The sequence below is a fragment of the Monodelphis domestica genome, chromosome 1 (genome assembly GCF_027887165.1).
Source record: "Monodelphis domestica isolate mMonDom1 chromosome 1, mMonDom1.pri, whole genome shotgun sequence".
NCBI classification, from domain to species: domain Eukaryota; kingdom Metazoa; phylum Chordata; class Mammalia; order Didelphimorphia; family Didelphidae; genus Monodelphis; species Monodelphis domestica.
The window spans coordinates 627,879,963-627,900,935 of record NC_077227.1 but is presented as its reverse complement, the minus strand read 5'-3'; the positions used below and the strand labels follow the sequence as shown (position 1 = coordinate 627,900,935).

Genomic DNA, 20,973 nt, shown 5'->3' with positions numbered 1-20,973 from the left:
TGGAAGAAACCAGCTTTTTACAGACTCTTTCGTTCTCTTCTGGATTTCCTGTCTCCCTTGCCTGCCAAACCTCACATTTGAAAAGCCAGGCTTCACCCCCTGTGAATAAGGTCAGTAGCAGAAATAAGACAGATTTCATATCAGGTTGTAACGAATGTGCTCTTTGGGTGTATGTAACTTCAACGGAAGCCTGTGCCTCCCATTAGTAGAGTGAACTCAGCCTGTGAGTGCTGGCTGTGGTATGATGAGTAGCTAACCAGAAGGAGCTGGCCCTCCACGTCAGCCTGTAACAAACAGAGCTAGTGTTCCCTTCACGGGCCAGGGCAAAGGCGTCTACGGGGTGTTTCCTGTATTCCCTGTAACCTGGATGTGTTACTAATTATTCGGTCATCTTCAGATGGGAGATATGACAAGCTGTGGTGCCTTAGGTACTCCGGTAAAAAACCTGAAAATACAAGGGGGCTTTGTCTGGTAGCTCTTCACGTCATCTGGGCATGAGCCCAAGAACAAAGTGAAAGGACAGAGAACTAACGCTTCCAACTGCTCACAGAGTGACCCTACATAGATGAAAGGGAGCCAGAGTTAGAGCTCCAAAGTTTGATGAATACATCGTAACCTCTCTCTGTCTCTGTCTCTCTCTCTCCCTGTCTCCCTCTCTCTGTGTCTCTGTGTCTCAGACTCTTTCTCTCCTGCCTCAGTATCTCTCTCCCTCTCTGTGTCTCTGTTTCTCTCCCTCTTTCTGTTTCTGTCTCTGTCTCTATCGCTCTCCCTCTGTTTCTATCTGTCTCTCTTCCTCTCCCTCTGTCTCTCTGTCTCTATCTCTCTCTGCTGTCTCTCTTCCTCTGTCTCTCCCTCTCCCTCTGTCTCTATCTATCACTCTCCCTCTGTTTCTGTCTCTCTCCCTCTCCCTATGACTCTGTTTGTCTCTCACTCTATCTCTCTGCTCTCTCTCTTCCTCTGTCTCTGTCTCTCTACCTTTGTCTCTCTGGCTCTGGCTCTGGCTCTCTTTCACTGTCATTCTCTCTTTCTCTTTCTTTGTCTCTGTCTCTCTCTCCCCCTCTGTCTCTGTCTCTCTCCAGTAATGTATGCATTTCTATGTGCAATATAATATTATGCACATGTGTATATATGAGAGGCAGCAGGGTGAAGATAGTATACCAGTCACAGAGTCAAGAAGACAGGTTCAAAACTATGATGATGATGATAGCTAACATTTATATAGTACTTACTATATACTCTGTATTTTACTAAGCACTTTACCCTTATCTCATTTGATCTTCACAATAACCCTGGAAGGTAGGGCCTATAATTGGCCTTCTTTTATATGTGAAAAAACCAAGGCAAAAAGAGGGTAAGTTACTTGCCCAAGTCACATAGCTAGTAAGTATCTGAGGCTGGATTTAAAATCAGATTTCTGATATATGGACCAGTGTTCTATTCATTGAGCTACTCAGCTAACATATCTTGTCTACGGCTACCCTTGGCAAGTCATTTCGTGCTCTAGGCCAATTATGGTGAACCTTTTAGAGATGGAGTGCCAGGCCCTGCCTCTGCCCCACCCCCAGGACCAAGTGCCATGCCCCTCCCCTCACCAAGTGCCAGGCATGCTCTGCCCAGCCACCTTTAATCCACATAGGGAAGGGAGAAAGTAATTCCATTGGGCTACTAGGTGGAAGGGCAGGTGAAGTGAAAAATGTCCTCAGGGAGTATAAAGAGGGGGAGGGAAGTGGCCCAAGCACTCTGCTCTCTTCCAGCTCTGCCGCCCATGAGCTATCCATTTTACCCACTGTGCACTCCCATTGGGCTGCTGAGCAGAGGGCCAAGGGATGTGAAAAAATGTCATCAGGCATGGTGCAAGGGGGGAGGGGAGCAGCTCTGCCAAAGTCCCTCTGCCTTTCTAGTAACAAACACTGTGGAGGGAGAGGGCAGCTGAGTGCCCACAGAGAGCTTGTTGTATGCCATCTTTGGAATCTGTGCCATAGGTTCACCATCACTACTCTAGGCCCTAGGCAATCCCTAAAACTCATTATTGTAGAGTAAGTGCTGATTTGCACTATCAAAATAAAGTAGGTATACATATATGGCAATGTATGTGTACATGTATACACAAACACATATGGTATCAATCTGTGCTTTAACTACTGTGGGGATCTCCTGGTGAGTAAAGGCCCTTTAAGAATGAATATTCTTGGGGGCAGCTGGGTAGCTCAGTGGATTGAGAGTTAGGCCTAGAGATGGATGTTCCTGGGTTCAAATCTTGCCTCAGATACTTCATAGCTATGTGATCATGGGCAAGTCACTTAGTTCCTAATGCCTAGACCTTCTGCCCTAGAACTAGTACTTAGTATCGACTCCAAGATAAAAGGTTAAAAAAAAAAAAGAATGAATATCTGCCACTTTTCTATAATTTACCATATTAGGCAATTTGGTCAGGTATTGAGCAATTAAGAGACTTGAATCCCAGAGGCAGGACTTGAACCCAGGTCTTCATGCTCACAAGGCTCATACCTTTATACCATGCTACTTCTTCAAATGTATGCTTGTGTATAAGCATATGTTTGTTTGTTTTTTTATATGTGTTCATTGTCCAGTTGTTTCAGTCACTTTACTCTCCATGACCCCATGTGGGGTTTTCTTGGCAGAGACTGGAGTTGTTTGCCATTTTCTTTTCCAGCTCATTTTATTGGGTTGAATGACTTGCCCAAGGTCACATAGCTAGTGTCTGAGGCCATATTTGAATGCTGGAAGCTGAGTCTTCCAGACTCCAGATTTGATGTTCTACCCACTGAGCCACCTCAACAAACTCTGGCCTCATCATGGCCTCTATGTTCAAATATAAACTCCTCTATCTATCCATTTTTACTGATCATTATTCTCTTCCAAGAAAAATGAGAGCCATCTAAGCTGACTCTCTTGCTGTTCCTCATTCAACTACTGTTTCCATGCATTTGCAACAGTTGCCTCTCATGCTTTGAATATTCTTTGTTCACTTCCCTCTCTCATAATCAGCCATTTAAAATATCACCTTCTATGGAAAATATTTTCTAATATTTCTAGTTCCTAGTGCTAAACCTCCAAAATTAATTTGAATGCACTTTTCTATACTTATAAGAGGGATATACTAGTAAATAATTAACAACTGGCTCTCCAGAAATTGCACAATACACTTTTAAGGTTAATCTGAATTAATAGCATTTTCTCCATCATTTTCTGAAATCTATACAACCCATAAAACAATAAATCAACCTATAATTTGTAGCCTTAACAAATTTCTAAGATACAGATGCTCATGTTGAAAATTTAACAATAGGGTTTTATGAACTAGTAGGAGCTAGCCCCAGCACACTCTTGCAACATGAAAGGCACGTAAAGTAAAGTGGATAAAAAAGGTACACAAGGAAGACCGAGGTTCAAGTCCTGTCTCTGATATATAATGATTTCATGACTCTCCCTCCCTCTTTTGAAGGCACTTGGGAGTTATGTTTTGAAAGTGATTAATGTCTTCATAACCTGTGACCCAGACAAGCCACCACTAGACATATACCCTAAGTATACCCTAAGAAAGTCAAGGGGGAGGGGCAGGGAGAAAAGTTCCATGTAAACCATAATATTCATAGTAGCATTTTATTGTTTTTGTAGAAAAGAACTAGAAACAAAGTGAAGTTTCTTTGCCTGTAGAGAAACTAAACAAACTGATACTTTACTATAACGAAGGGAGAGATACCTGAGATGTGGTGGTAACTGGAATCTGTTGCGCACATCATCAAAACGATTGCCCAGGTAAGGGGTATCTACAGTCAGAAATATTCCCTTGTAGCCATTCCTCTCAGCCCTCTTGACAAGCTGCTCAGAGATTTCCCGGTCCTTATATATATAGAGCTGCAACCAACGAGTGCTGTCGGGGGCAGCCTGGGCAACTTCTTCGATGGAGGATGTAGCCCAGGTGCTCAGCATCATACCTGTTCCCATAGAATGGCATGCTGCAGAAGAAGATGAAAGGTCAAAGTCAGCATGATCTTAGAACCCAAGTCTTCGAGATTTAGGTCAAAGGATTAAAAAAAATTGTCATTCAAATATAGAATAAGCATTTTAATCTGAGAGGGAAAATGGTTCATATGCTTTCAACATTTTATCAAATGAAAAGTAAATTAAATTTGGGATTAGGAGGAATAGAGAAGAAGTGAGAAGAAGTGGAAGGGACATCAAAGGTCATCTAGCCCAAACCTTTCATTTTGTGGATAAGAAAACAGAAGACCAGGGAACAGAAAGGGACCCAAGCTCACACAAAGGTCAGTATGTATCTTCTCATTCCAGAGCCTAGGTTATGCTGCTTCTCAGTACTTGGTTGGTGTGTACTTTCCACAAAGCACCAGTGCATAAGGAGGTTCCATCTTGGGAAAGCAACAACTTCATGGAGCCTGATTTTTCATATTTATTGATTGAACCAATAATTACTGTTTTCCCAAGATTATAAAAGGAATAAAATGAAAAATGGCATTCATTTGTACCTCTCTAGTGTCCTTATCATGTTTTATGCTATTTTACACTTATTGTTAGACTGTAAAGTTCCATAAAGAAATTGTTTCTTACCTAAGCCATGTATCTATCTTAACATCTAAACCAAGGCTCTGCACACAGCATGTTTTTAATAACTATTGCTGAACAGAATTGAATTAAAATCACTTTGAAATGCCCTATCTGAATAGGCCAGAAATATTTATGCAAAGAAAAACATGTTGGCTTGCTCTGCTGACCTTAGCATCACAAGGCCTGACTTTGAATCCACCATAACACTTCTTACCTATGTGACCTATGTAACTTCTTTTTTGTTCTTCATTTTTTTAATGATTTTTTAAACATGGTTGGCTTTTCCAAATAACCTCCCTCCAATGAAACTCTTTTTTTTTTAAGGAGTACAGTTAAATATAATATTAACACAAAGACCATTGACTATATCTGGAAATATAATTCCTTTAAAGCATGAAGAATGTTTATCCTTTACTATTGAACCTTTCCTCTTATTAAAAAAATTTGTTGGGTAAGACCATTCAATTCAATAATCATTTCTATCCTTGCTTACTACTCTTCTTCTCCCATAATGTCTCTAACCTCATCTACCAAGAAAAAGAGTATTTGATGAACTTTCCTCTGGAATGAATCTTACTCATTTCATGTACCCTAAATTCAGTTGCCTTTTTGTGCTATTTTCATTTTCATTGTTGTCTATTTGCATTGTCTTCCATTTTCCTCTTATCCTACCCTATACCAGCTCATACAACCATTTCCATTTTCCTTTGAATTCCTTATACCAATTGTTTCTAATGGTATAGTGATATTTTACATTATGTTAATATGCCATGATTGATTTAGCTTTTCCCCTAATCAATAGGTATCCACTTCATTTGTAGTCTATTGCTGCTATTAATGTCTTGGCCAATATGAAACATTTTTTTTTACTTCCTTAGAGTACACGTTCAGTAGAAGGATTGTTGGATCAAAGGGTATGAATGACTTTGTGACTTTTTTCACATAATTTCAAATTATTTTCTAGAACAGATCAATTCAGTTTCTCCAACAATGTATTAATATGCCTGTCTTCTCACATACCTTCCAACATTATTTCAGTATTATCATCTTTACTGATTTGAAAGACATGAACTAAATTTCACTTCCCTTATTATGAGAAATTTGGAGAACTTTTCTGGTTAATAAGTTTTCATTTTTCTCTTTGAAAACTATCCATATCCTTTGAACCTACTGGGGAATGGTTCCTAGTCATATATCTGTAGCAATTCCCTATAGAGACTAGAGATGTTCCCCTCACTCACCCTACTACTTCTCATTCTAGATATATTAATGCCATTCATCCAAAAGTTTTAAAATGGTACATAATCAAAATTGTTTATATCAATTTTTTTATCTATTCTTTACCTAGTTTGGTCAATAATTCTCCCCTGCTGCAACTTTGAAAGATATCTCCTATCCCCATTTTTAAATCACTTAATTGCTCTGTTTCAGCTTCCCCATCTGTAAAGTAGAAATAATAACATCTACCGCTCCTACCTCCCAGGGATGTTATGAAAAATACATTTAGAAACCTTGAATTTCAATTCTTAGAATTAATTGGTATATTTATTATGAACTAAAGCTTTCATAGTTAAGAAATGACTTTTTCTGTTCCAAAATACATTATTTCTCCTTTTTCTCTTAAATGCATTCATTTTTCCTTAAAAAAACAGTCACACTGGTCTCTTAAAATATGTAAATCAGATTTTTTAAACAATAAGGAATTTTGTAAATCATGTGTTCAATCATTTCCATTTTGCTGATTATGAAATAAAGACTGGGGGAAAGATTGCACTCATCTAGTCACTGGCATGCTGCCATTTACTGGTTCTGAGGGGGGACATTGACATGTTTTTCTTCATTATAATATCTAGCATTTAGCATCTGAAAAAGATGACACTGTTAAGCCATGTTTTAATTCCTTTGCAGAATATAAGTATGAACTTCTTTTAGTACTTACCAATAATTTGTTTATTCCTTAAATCAAAGTTTTACTAATAGACTGTAGTAGAAGTGATTTTCCAGATCTTACTATTAGGCAGCACTCTTAAGTAAGGTATGCCAAAATTTCATTTTCTATCATCCTTGCCCTCTCTCTACCCTTCTCTGCCCTCCCATATATACACACCCACTCCTTCATTTGAAGAAATCAATCCTCTTTGCTTTCTTGTTGACTGAGTTTTCCTAGTAATTTACTCCCTTTCTGGGACATGGCTTTCATTTCAAACCCCTTGGGAAATATCTTCCAGAAGAAAGAAAATGGCTGCCCCCCCCTTCCCCACCCAATGAACCTAATCTTGCCCAGAACTAGAACTCCCTGTGACCTTCTGGCCACTTCCAGACCATAATGTCTGGAAATGGATGAAGATAGACATTCAAAGACACATGAGGGGTGGTTTGAATGCATATATCCATCCCCTTTGCAGCTCTCCTTTGTTCATATTAGTATCTCCAGAGTTTAGCCCGGTATTAAGTACTAAAAAGACTAGTGATTTAATTGATTTTACAGATCACAATGATATCCATACCTTAATTAGTAAATAATGTTCCTAAGATGCTGTGATTTTAGAAAATTCATCAACTGTTGCCCAACCTTTTGGGAATGAATTTATGCAAACTTATTAACCAGATCTTTGGACCAGAAACATAGAATCCATCTCAGACCTATACTCATAGTGCTTATACTCTATACTGCCAGATCAAGTTTGTGCCCTAATGATATGGCCATTGTCACCACCCTGTCACATGATATATTAACTCAGGAAAGAGAATGTGGGCTACCTGCAGAGATAAATGAAGTTTATCCTAATGTGATTTTTAGGGAGCAAAAATGGGCAATAATAGTTCCCTCTAACATAGCCCCCTCCTAACATGGATTTAGACATGATGTCAGTCAATCATATGCCTGAAAACACATAATAAAATACATATTGCAAAAAAACTGATATAACACAATTAAGTTTGGAAAGTGAGTATCAGCTCTCTTCCTCCACCAGTATTATTAAGGAGCTTTCCTTAATCATGAAAACCCTAACATAATACATAATTTTAGATTTAGAACCTATTAGGCATTAATGCAACCTACCTTGATAGAAAAAATATGTTTCAGTGCATTGTGACTTAAAAAACAAATGCACACACATTTCTTTCCAAAATAAGCTGACGTATCAAATCTTCACAAATGGCTTAGACATCAATTTGTGCTCCTAAAGTTTGGCAAGGTTTTTTTTGGATTAGGGAAAGTAGGAGGAAAGTTGATGAGAGTTAAATTTTTAAAGGTCTCACCATTGAGCTTGCATATCCTGCTCATTTTTTGTCTTTTCTTGTACTCAACTATATGAGCATTTATCATGCACCTTCCCAGGGCCAGAGAATAAATACAGAGATCAATTTTTTAAGTTCCTACTTTTAAGGAGCTTACATTGTATGAGGGACAGAGTAAAATTACAATATATACACTAAGTAAAAGAATTCATCCAGGTTAGTTGTCAGGTGGTAAAGAAGCATTTATTATATACATTATTATATTGTATTGTATTATTATATTATGTTGTATTATACTATATTGCATTACATCATATATTGTATTATCTTATATTGTGTTATTTTGTGTTATTATATACATTTATTATATTCTCTAAAATGTGCTGGACCCTTTGTTAATCCCTGATGATACAAAGAAAGGCAAGTCTTTGCCTTCAAGGAGTTTATATTCTAATGGAAGAGACAAGAGACAGACAACTATATATATAAATGAAATGGGAGAAAATCTCAGAAAGGCAGGGGTGAGGTCTCTAATAGAAGGGATTTGAAAGTAGAATTACATAGAGTCACACTGTACTAGGAACAAGAAGAAGTAAGCATTCCCAAAGATAATCTCAACAGAAAGGGAAGTGATTCCCACAATCTGCTTATACCTAGCAGCAAGAGCCAGGAAAGGATTATCCTAGAACATTCCTAGGAATACACATGCTTGAAATAGCACTTCTTAATGCTATGCATGGAGACATTTAGTAGTCTCCTCCCAGTGGACTTTGGATTTTTATGAACTTTGGCAAGTCTGGGATTGCCAGTGAGTTATGGGAGTCCAGACAAGATAAATCCCCCCCAAAAAAAGAATAAAAATACAAGATGATGGCAGAAAATGATTCATGGAAGAAGGGGAAGTCCTCTAACTCTACCTTTTGAGATATTTTTTATTGCTATAGAAGTGCCACTTTTAATGGGATTTGATGATGTTTTTAGCATAAATAGATATTAATTCATGGTGGGTATGGAAACATAAATTTAACTATTATTAATAATAATTTTATAGCATTTCACATATGTCACATCTTTGGATCCTCACAACAACCTCATGAAGTAATTACTATTATTATAATCATTTTATAGATGAGGGAACTAAGGCTGAGAGAGGCTAAATAACTTGTCACTGAGGAAGGATTTGAACTTGGGTCTTTTCTCTCTCCACTGTGCCACCTAACAACCTTTCTTTCTACATTCCTGATTTCTCCACATCTCTGCAAGCTTTATCTTCTTAAAGAACTAGTCTAATCATATTACTTTTTCCCCCATCTCCCATTGCCTACCAAATTCATACATAAATATGTATGTGTGTGTGTGTGTATGTATACTCACATAGTTGTCTCTCCCATTAGAATGTGAATTCCTTGAGGACAGACAGGGACTTTGTTTTTTCATTGCATACACATAAACAGATTATATATATATATATATATATATATATATATATATGCTCTGTGGTAGATCATATGAAAGCTCTTTAATACTTATTTAATATGAAAACTTTATTTAATTTAATATCCCCTGAGTGAAATAGACTTTCCCAAATCTGCTGAAATATTTTTCTTCTCTCAAAGATCAAATGAGGTACTGCATTCTCCATGAATTCTTCTCAAATCTCCCCAAATAGAAATGATCCCTCTGCCCTCAAATTTCTCATGCCTTACTTCTTGACCTCTTCTATGCACTGATAAGATTTAATTTATATAATATTCTGAGAGGGGAAGGGGGACACAGGAGGAAAATGAGATGATATAAAAATAAATTTTTAAAAAGTAGCTGTTCTAAATTTTTTTAATCGTATTAGGTTTGGGGCTTTTTTATTTGTATATGCACCTTAACCCTGTACTAGATTTCATACTTCTTGAAGGCAGGAACTATCTCTCAGTCTCCTTTTTGTACATTCAGTGTAAATTAGGCCAGTGCACTGCACCTGGAATTGTAGGCATATTAAATTGAACTTGGCTGTGGTTAACACTGTTTCCTTCCTGGGATCTGAATTATGTCTTTGTGTGGGTGGGTCACAAATGACTTCCAGGCTAGTGCTCTGTTAACCCAACTTCATGTGGTGATACAACACTGCTCTGATTATTACAGAAGAGGGAAAAGGAATATGTTGATATTATGTATACTTGGCCTAAGTATTTTTTCCTTCTGTTAAGCTAGTATCTAAACCAACAACCCCTCACCCAATTTATATACACCAAGGGAAATGGGGTCCATGCATAACTTAGGAGTCTAAAACACATTGAATAAGAATAAGGGCCAAAGAAAGAGGATTGGTTTGGACTTGGAATAGATTATACCCATTCTTGCAGTCCTGCTAATGATACAGGCATAATGTAGTTCAGAAACAGCAATCTAGTGAAAAGGACACCAGAGGACACAATCTAAAACTAGAAGAATGGCTTAGTTGGGGGAAGGACCTTGTTCTGAACAGAAGAATGGATGAACCATGCTAAGTGAAGGAACTTCTCCTGAGTCATAGGAAGATTATATTGTCTCCAAAAGGAAGGGAGTCTAAATCCCAGTCTAGGGCTATAGAGAAAGAGAAGAAAGAAAAATGGAGTGACCCCTGGCAAATAATTAGAGAAAATGTCTTATACCAATCAACCTAGATGACAAGATAATAATGAGGTACATCTAGCTACCAGAAATTTAGAACCTCAAGAATTTCAGAGGGAAAAAAAAGATGTATTATCAATAAGTACAAATAGCCTGAAACCAAAGGGTTGCCAAGTAGAAGAAGGAATTTTCTTGTCCATGAAGTAGACAGGTAGCTGCTATGCCTGATAAGTAGAGAAATATTCATTTGGGAGGTGTGAGATATAGAAAGGGATGGTCCATGCCAAGGCCTTAGGCTTCCCCTTAAGCTTTTCCTGTGCTTTTCCTAGAAAATTGAATGGAAGACCTAAGCTGAGAGGAGAGAGGAGTTGATCAAAGTGACACATGAAGAATTGACTATGAAGGAGGAAGCAACAAAAATCAGACTATGATGATGCCAGGGGTCATTTGGTGTAGGGGACAAACAGTCCTCCACACTGTCATATGACCCCAAGTTTACAAAGAGAGGCTAAATTATGTGTGTTGGCAAAAGGAGGACTAGTCACTCAGCACTCAATGAATAACCAAGTTTTTTTAAGCATTTCCTCAATTCCTAGACAATGTACTTGATATTTGAAATACAAATACAAAGAATGAAACAATCTCCACTCTCAAGGTACTTAGAATGTGGATCAAAATATGGATCAGTCACAGAGATACCATACTGGTAGCACTGAAAGGCAAGAGATCTCAAGGAAAGACTACACAGTGTTGGATGGATTCTCTATATAGGATTTTTAAGGAGTCATGGACAAAAGTTTCAAGGGAAGAAGTGGATAAGCAATAATTTGCCTCTTTGGAGTGATTACCGACATTGACAAGATCACAAAGCTATTTAAATATTGAGGTACACTTTAAATAGATAAGTTGGTATGTAATATACAGGATGTCCCAAAAAACTTAGTGCAGTTTTAAGCTTCAATATTTTAAAACTGCACTAATGCTTTTGGGATACCCTATATTTCAAAAAAATTTCCTTCATATTATATTATGTGTTTTATATATCTCTATATATACATATGTGTATATTACAATTTTTTGAATCTTAGTGTTTAGAGGCAAGATCTTCTATGATGTGGAAAATTTACTTCTGTGAAACAACACCTCATGGCGATGCCAGGTAAGTGAGGCAATACTGTATTTTAAGTTCACATGGTTTTTCTGGAAGAAGCCAACATTTATGGGAAAAGGGAGCCTCATTTCCAAAGTTGTGTTTTCTAAAGGGGGAGAAAAACAAACATGTTTGAAGTGCCTAAAGTTATTTTCTTGATGAAATGCATTTGATCAAAAAACTCCTGCAATGACTTACTCACCAAAACAGCTGTGCCGAAAATAATTTTGTTGAGAAAATGCATTTTGTCATCTGTGCAGGAAGTCATTATGTAATGGGAAAAATATGTAATGACAAAGTACAAAATGGTTGTGTTGATCTAAACTAAGGGTCTGTCATTCTGGCGTGTTTGTATAAATGTGCACCTTAAAGTCCATTGAGTGTGTCAGCCTTCTTTTCCCTGCAGGAACTGTGATTATAAGGAGTAGCTAAAAACACAATTAACATTGTGTACTAAATGAATAAAATTGTGCTTGAGATTGCCCAGAAATAAAGTTCTGGAGTCAGTGACCTAATGGGAAGAACAAAACTTCCAGCTACAATCATGCTTGAAATGCTCAGAAATGGTCAGACAAATCCCAGTTTGAAATTTGGGGAACTTAATCAATTTAAACACTGCCAAGAATAGTCAGGAAGCCCGACATAATCTTTCCAGTAGCTTTCTGATGGTCCATTGTCTAAGGGTATAACAGTACAATATGAAGTTGCCAATAAGGCTCTAGGCTTAGTTTCTTCCACTTGAGAAATATCCACATAGAAGAGCACACCCAAATAAAACTTGCTTCTCCCTTCTTTACCTTTCTATGGCCCATCATTAACTGTGTAAGTCTCAATATGCCTAGATCATAGGAAGAGCTACAATAAAACATGTCCTGAAATAAATGAACAACAGGCATCTTTCTTTGATCTTTATTCTTTCTTTATGTATCTGAAACCCCTAAATTATGCCTAATATCCTTTATCTTGGGTTGTATATGTTCAAGTGAGGGTGGGGAGACCCTATTGTCTTAGATACTGACATAATAAATTAATTTTTAAAATAGGCCACTATCATGTAAATCAGTACATTCTTTACATAATATCAATATATTCTTTCTCCTTTTCCTGTGGTAAACAGAGCAGTGATTGAGTTAAGAGAGTATTAACTAGTCCTCCTGGGCTGATACCCTGAAGAATTTATCTTTATAATTTTTAATTGTAAAGTTGTCAGGAACTTACATAACTTGTATGATTACATGGGCATCATACCACAGTGAAATGCTTTTTAATTACAACTTTTAGATAGTATCGGGTTTATACATGATAACCACAAACAACCTCCCATAGTCTAAAACTTTTAATGTCTGGATTCTGATGGGAACTTCAGAATTTGCAACATCATGCTATATAATTAAGCACAGTAATCATTCAGGAGGAAAGAAGTTTGATGACTTAAGAGAAAGCTTTAACAAAGGCTATAAAATCTAAAAGCGAAATACTCGAGAACTTATTCTTTAAAGTTGGCTATTCATAATTTTTGATACCCAAATCTATCTTCTTATCAAGTGATTTGACCTCAGGTTCTCACTCATCACCAGGAGAATGCTGAGGAAAAGACCACAAAAAAAGATGTATCTTGTACTACTTTTAAGAGGATATTTGACACTGACCGCCATTTAGTAAACTCTTATCCTCTCTGAACATGGACAGGAACAAATATTTAAACATAAAAGTGAGAAGTATACAAAACTGATTCCTTTTCTTCCTGTAATGAATTATACCAACTCATCATTGAAAACATTTTGTTGCTGTAGACAGAGCAGTTCTGAGCAAAACTCTTTCTTGATCTTCTCCTGACTTGTTTTTAATCCAAAAAAAAAGAAAGAAAGAAAGAAAGCAAAGAAATACTTTTTCTGAAGAAAAGAGAATAGTCAAAAGCATCTCAGAGGCAAAACATTAACTTAATGCAAATTCATGATTCTCTTTAGTCTAGGCAAACTTAAAGCTCACTGGGGTATTCTCCATAGAAATTTACACAGTAGGAGTAATGAAATGTATATCTACTTGACCACATAGTACAATAAATAAATAAATATATGAAGCTTTTGAAAATACATTTTTTTAGACTGGAGCAAAGGAAATTACTTTCCCCCCTTCATTTTAGAAGTCTTTCACTTGATGTTAAGTTTGAGCATTTAATCATGGAAAATCCAGAAAATTCCACAGCTAAAGGGTCTCACCTTCACCCTAACTCAGCACTTCAGTATCTGTATGGTTCTTTGTATTGCTTTACATACCCTCCCACCTGTGCCTTAATAGGTGGCCCACTCAATAGCTGTGTCTAGAGCTTTCACTTTGGAATGTCCTGGCCTTTTAGGCTTTAAAAGAAAGTGTTTGGATTTAATCATTTTATGGTCCATTCAATCCTGTGTGGTAATCTCTAATTGCATCCAGGGGCAAGAATTTCTTTAAAAATTTGACAGTTTAATAAGAATTTGCTAATGTCCCGAAGACTGCTGGAATGCATTATGTGGAATTCCCACTTTCCATTTGAAGTCCCAGAGCTCCCTCATGTGGGATATTTCTTTGGAATAGTTTAAAAGCAAAAAATAAATGAAGATATCTCTGAATTTTAAGCTTTCTATCCCTCTCCTTTGCCTACTTTCCCTCCCTCCTTATTCTCCTGCTCCCTTTCTATTTTCTGTTTTGGTCAAATTTACATTAGGCTACAATCTCTCTAATCTAGTAGAGCATTTTTCTCTTGATTAACAATTGTTCATAAATGCCCCCTAATAAATTCAAAAAGATTTCTGTATCTGAAATAAATGTATATTTTAGAAGCCTGAGGTCTCTGTTTACCCTGTTCTGAGAAAACAATAGTTTATTGAGCTTGAGGGAGGAATGAAAACTTAAGCTAACCAGATGGAATAGCATAAGGAATGCTTTTTTTACATATAATAGCAGCATTGGTTATTATTGCTGTTCTTTTCTTTGAAATTCTGACAATGAAAATGAATGGTTTTGTGTTCCTTCTCTGAAGCTTTCAATAAAAACAATCATTTTAAAATCCAAAATTAAGTTAATAAATTTGAATATCAAATTAAGGTAGTGATATCAATAGAGACAGAAAACTAACCTTTGAATCATGAAGACCTGGGTTTAAGTAATCCATCTGACACTCTAATAGTCTTTTCTCAGTCTTCATCCTTTTTAACCTCTGTAGCATTTGTCACTTCTGACTGATATCTCTTCTTGGATATTCCCTTTTCCCTGGGTTCTTCTGGCTCTTTGCTTCTTTTTAGTTTCCTTTCCTGATTCATCACCCATATAAAGCCACTTTGCCAAGCCCTTAACGCAGTCCTCAAATCTTTTCACACTTTCAGTTACCTTATCAAACCCTATCAGAGTTCATTAGAATATTACCACCAATTCACAGTTCTATGTATCCAGCCCTGGTGTCTCTCTTGGGTCTTTTCTTATATCACATGATGTCTAAAGGACTTTTCAAACTAGATATCCCACAGTCATTTCAAATTCAATAGGTACAATCTGAATTCATTTTCTTTTCACAATAATGTCTACAAAAATAACTCTTTCTGCTGAGGACATATTTTGGGTTCCCATATTTGGAACCTTCATATTATATTTCAGCCTTCCCTCTGCCTTATCTCACATATACAAATAGGTATTGATATTACTGTTTCTACTTCTATAATATCTCTCACATCTCTTCTCTCCTTATGTGCCTATACAGACATCACCTTAATTTGGGTGCTCAGGACTCCTAATTTTAAACCTTTACGAAACCCTTCCTGCAGGCTCTCCTCATTCCATCCTCCATACAGATGACAAGGTGATTTTTCTTAAATGCAATCAGTCCATGTTACTCCCCTCCTCAATAAACTCTCATGGTTCTTTAGTTGTTTCAGAATAAGATATACACTTCTCTGGCTTCACAAGGTGACCCTAATATGTCTTTCAAAATATATTGCTCCTTCTATGCAGCCAAAGTGGCCTTCTTTCTATTCTTCACACAGGACACTTCATATTAATGCCTTTGCAATGATGTTTCATGTGTCGAAACACATCATCCTCACCCTCGTCCAATAGAATCCTTTGCAAGACATAGCTCAAGGACCATTTTTGTACATGAAGTCTTTCCTGATCAATCCCAACTGTTATGACATATCTCCCTAACTGCCTTATTTTCATTTTATAAATATTCTTTCATATGTTTATTCTGGATATACTCCTGTGTGTGTGTGTGTGTGTGTGTGTGTGTGTGTGTGTGTATGAGACACAGCTAGATGATACAGCAGAGAGAGTTCTGTACCCATAGTCAAGAAGACCTGAGTCCAAATTCAGCCTCTGGTCCCTTCTAGCTCTGTGATCCTGGGAGAAAATTCTCTCTCTGCCTCAGTTTCCTCAACTTAAAATGAGAATAATAGCACCTGCCTTCCAGTGTTGTTATGAGGAAAAAATGACATATGCTTTGTAAGCCTAAATCATATATAAATGCCAAGATGATGTTAATGAAAAAGATGATTATGTCATCATTGCTATTATTATCTCCCCTGAGAGAATGTAAATTCCTTAAGAACAGATATAGCACCATTCTTTGTCTTTGTATCCCCAGTACCTAACATAGTGCTGGTTGATAAAGTCTTTGAATGGTTGATGGTGCTGATTGAAACACATTCAGAAGAAGAAGGAAAAAAAAAAGAAACAGTCATGAGATTCTAAGTCCAGAACATAAGGGATTAAAAACTATAAAGTATACAATACATGCAGACATTAGGTGAGAGCTAGAGATATATTCCTTACTCTTTTGAGAAGGGATAGGAGTGGGGAACAGGAGACTAAATAGTACTTTCCCCCCACTCCTCCAATCTACTCAATAGTTGTTGACAATAGCAGACACAAGGTCTGGTCACAGGAAATTGACCTTTGCACTGGAAGTGACAGAACAGAATTGGCCGAAGGAAACAGATACCCAAGATAAGTGTTCATTGGAGTCATGCTGTTCATTCCTGGTGACAGGAAATATGACAGGGAAACAGGCAAAGAAATGGAAAGCTGGATTCCATGAAAAGGGACTTTAAAATATTGACTAGAACCTATGAAGGGTGAAATATAGGTACCCTGAGAAAGTCTTCATTGGCCCCAAACTATCTGTCCCAGAGTTTGTAATTTACTGCTGAAGTCACTCTTTTGATTTTAAAGTGTTGGTTCCATAAAGTTCCCATGTAATAAGTAGAAAATCATTAAGTCAAACATTTAATATCATCTTGGAGGAATGGCTTTTTCAGACCAGTTTCCTGGTCAAGAGGGTGACTGCCCCTATTTTGAGCCCAATGAAAACTAACTAGTTCTGTGCTGGGTTTCTGAGTTTCTCCTCAGAATAGTTCTGGTCTGTGCCTAAATGTGACATTGATCTAACTGTATGCCTCTGACACAGGCACCAGTGAGAGATGCCACTGACTAGCCTTGATCCAGAAGAAAAATAGGATATAAGAAGACTTTGTTGCATGCATACTTCTGGCTCTTTTTTCAGTGTTTTCCAAGCATCATCCTCCCAATCACAGGTTCAGTGTTCTCAGGTATTCCGACCTGTTTAACCAGTCATGGCTCCACACAACAGACCTTCCTTAACTCTCTCAAAACTTCTTCCTTGTCCTACCCAATCTCTTTCCTTCAGGGTTCCTATATTCTCAGTAACCTAAAAATTTAATCCTCCCAAGCTATTCATGATTATTTGATTTAATTGTTTTTCTCCTCCTGAAACAGAACCTTTTAGGAACTCATAACTTAAATTAAAAGAATAATTTCATTCAATTGTAGAAATTTCAGACACTGGGGCAGACTGTGGAAGAGTTTCCCATGGCACAATCATCCTTCCCCTCTGCTGAGTCCATTATTGGTGGAACTCTGTTCCAGTCCAACTTTATGTTCTTCATTCTCTACTTTTTATCCTCTCTATCACTTTGATTTTCCTTCTTCTCTCTTTTCTATCCATTGGCCCTTGAGGAGATCTAACAATCAGATTTTAGAGCTAGCATAAATCAATCAATATACATACAAAAAAAAGGTAAAAGATATTCCCTGAGTTCAAGAGCTAACAATCTAGTGAGGGAGACAACAAGCAAATAAATATATAAAAACAAATTACATGCAGGATAAATAGGAAAAATCAAATGATGGAAGGCACTAGAATTAATAAGGATTTGGAAAAGACTTCCCATAGAAGATGGAATTTTGGTTAGAACTTGAAGGAAGTCAGTAGACAGAAATGAGAAGTAAGAGCATTCCAGGTATGGAGGACAATCAGAGAAAATTCCCAAAATAAAAAGATAGAGAGTTTTGTCTGTGGAACAGCCAGGGGACCAGTATCACTGAAATGAGTACATGTTGGGGAGTAAGTTATAAGAATTTTAAGCAGAGGGCTTTGGATTTGATCCTGGGGGTGATAGGGAGCCACCAGAATTTATTGACATGGCCAGACCAGCACATTAGGAAAATCACTTTTGTGACTGAATGGAAGATGTATTGGGGTAGAGAGACACTAAAGGCAGGCAGACCCACCAGTAGGCTTATAATCAAGTTTGCAGTAATTTCAATAATTACTATCATTGCAGGAATCAAAGTGTGAGATGATGAAGGCCTGTACCAGAGTGATAGCAGTATCAGAAAGAAGGGGGCACACTGGAGGTGTGATAAAAGGATGATAAGCAACAAGCTTCAATGACAGATTGGAAATCAGAAGTGGCAGGTCAAAGATAACTGCTAACTGTTGGATTGTGAGCCTGAGAGACTAGGAGGGGTGTGACGCCCTCCAAAATAATAGGGAAGATAGAAGTAGGAGAAGGTTTAGGCAGAAAGATAATGAGTTTAATTTTGGACATATTAAGTGTATGATGTCTAATGGACATATAGTTAGAGATATTTGAAAGACAATTGGAGTTGCAAGTTTGAAGGTCATAAGAGAGATTGGGGCAGGAGAGGTAGATTTGAGAATCATTAGCACAGAATTGGTAATTAAATCCATAGAAACTGATGAATCACCAAGTGAAGTAATAGAGAGGGAGAAGGGAAAAGGACTCAGCACACAACCCTATGGATACCAGTTAAATGGCATGATCTGGATTAATATATAGTAAAGAAGAATGAGAATAAATAGTCAGATAGGGAAAAAAAAACAGGAGAGAGTGGTATCCTGAAAATCTAGAGAGAAGAAATATGAAGGAAAAGAATAATCAAGAGTTTCAAAGATTACAGAAGAGTCAAGTAAAATGAGAATTAAGAAAAGCCCATTGGGTTTGTCAACTAAGAAATCACTGGTCAGAAGCTAGATTGTGTTATGGATAATAAATAGCTCTTATGGATAATAAATATTTATAGCCAAGCTGTTATAGGTCACTAATATTGTATAGGAGATTGATAAAGCTGTCAGGGGTTAATAGATATCTATAGGAAGTTTATAAACATTGTGGAGATCTTTCTAGTACCCCAGTAGTTCTATTTATTTTAGAGGATATATTAAAAAAGGAGTAGGAGGTAGAAAAATAGGAAAGTATATCTTAAAATTCTTATATTATATCTAAAATCCTAATCCTATACTAAAAAGGTCTAAATAAAAACCCTCCAAAATCTAACTGCTTTCTTTGCAGTGCCTTCTTGTCTGACAGAGCAAACCTCCTTAAACTTACTCTCACTAATCTAAAATAATATTCTCTATCTGACTAAACTATGCTAATTAATAAAATCTTCTTCAACCTCCTTAACCAAGTATCAAAAATTCAAAGTGTCAGGAATGGAAACACAGTCAGTCCTCCAGTTCTAAAGAGAAGAGCCCTTAGGGTCAGGCTATTCTCCCTCACAGTGCTGATAAGGAAAACTCCTCAGATATAGACTCTTTCTTAACTTCATATATAAATTCCAACTCTCAACAGCCAATTCCCAGATAGTCATGACAGAGAACACACTCACACAGAAACCCCCAAACCTTGCTTCCTCTGAAGACAGAGCAAAATGGAGTCCAGTCTTAACCGCTCTCTCCTCTTTTATAGAGGCTCTCTTAAAGTGAGAGAGGGCAAATCTCTCTGCTCTGACTCTTAAAGAGAGAAGGAGATTTCCCACAACTCCCGACCTGTGAGTTACTGTCACCTGGAAAGACAGTGGGAGATTAAGAACTTCCTATTAACAATTGTAAGAGGTTAAGAAGAGAGTGAGAGAATTGGAAGTAGAGGCTCACAATGGGGCAGAAAAGCTATAGGATGATAGTTAGCAGTGATGGAAAGATCAAGAGAGGTTTTTCAGGTTGGGACAAACATGGGTACCTTTGTAGGCAATAGAGAATGAGCCAATAGATAAGAAGATAAAATAAGTTATAGAGATAGGAAAGGAACTATGGACAAATTAGTTGATTTCTCTGAGCTTCAGTTCCCTAATCTAAAAAAAAAAAAATTAAAATGAAGAAGCACCTGTTCTTCAACCTACCTCAAAAGGTTGTTGGGAGCACCAAATGAGGTAATGTATGCAAATGATTTGTAAACCATAAAGTACCACATAAATGTTAATTATTATTGTTTTTGTTGTTATTATCTTTGGGCCACATTAATTTTGATGATGGAGGCAAAATTGACCTACACTAGAAAGAATGGGAAGGAAAGTCCCCACCCAATTCGATTCTCAGAAATAAGGCATTTTTAAATAGTCTGGTTCCTGCTCTTTTGACCTTTATTTCCTGCCCTTTGGCACTACTACATATCAAATGTACAAAATGCAAGTTTACAGAATCAGAATTTCAAAATAGGCAGGAACCTTAGAAGTCACATAACCAAACCTATATCTGAAAGGAATCAAACACTATAAAATACCCATTTGTTTTATACACAAACTTACATATGTATACATACTTACAAAGATATATAAAAATGCACATATGAATAGAAGTGTTTGTGTCCATACTTTTTAATTTATTTTATGTACCTGAGTCTGCCTATAGAATCCCAATGAGGACAAAGAATCCAATCATCTCTCTAGAGAGATTTTTCTAGTTTTTGGAGTATCCTGTTAAGATTTTCCTGATATCAAGATTAAAAAATGCCTCATCCAAACTTCTACACAGTACTCCTGACTTTGATCCCTGTGGGCAAACAAAATTCTTCTAATTTATTTTACATATGACAGACATTTAAAAACTTGAAGATAAAGTGTCAAGTTGTCACCACCAAAATCATTGTGAAAGTTCATTTGAGATATTGGTCTTGAATGCTTTGTACCACAGGAATTCACTGAAGAAATTTTGTTCGAGTTATTCAATGGTGTCCCCAGAGAAATTTTTGCCTGACCTTCCATTTAGAATACCCGGTGATTTTGCAGAAATGCAAAGTTTATGGGTTATCTATGTA

The 20,973-nt window shown here is 36.9% G+C and overlaps 1 protein-coding gene across 2 annotated transcripts in view; it reads right to left on the bottom strand.

The window, feature by feature from the left end:
• The window catches only part of HAO1 (hydroxyacid oxidase 1), a 73,245-nt gene that overhangs the window by 35,159 nt on the left and 17,113 nt on the right, over positions 1–20,973 (bottom strand). For both annotated transcript variants that reach the window (XM_001382092.4, XM_056813910.1), the window contains exon 3: positions 3,725–3,980. In XM_001382092.4, coding sequence (XP_001382129.2) covers positions 3,725–3,980 — 256 coding nt within the window. The remainder of the gene's footprint in view (positions 1–3,724; positions 3,981–20,973) is intronic.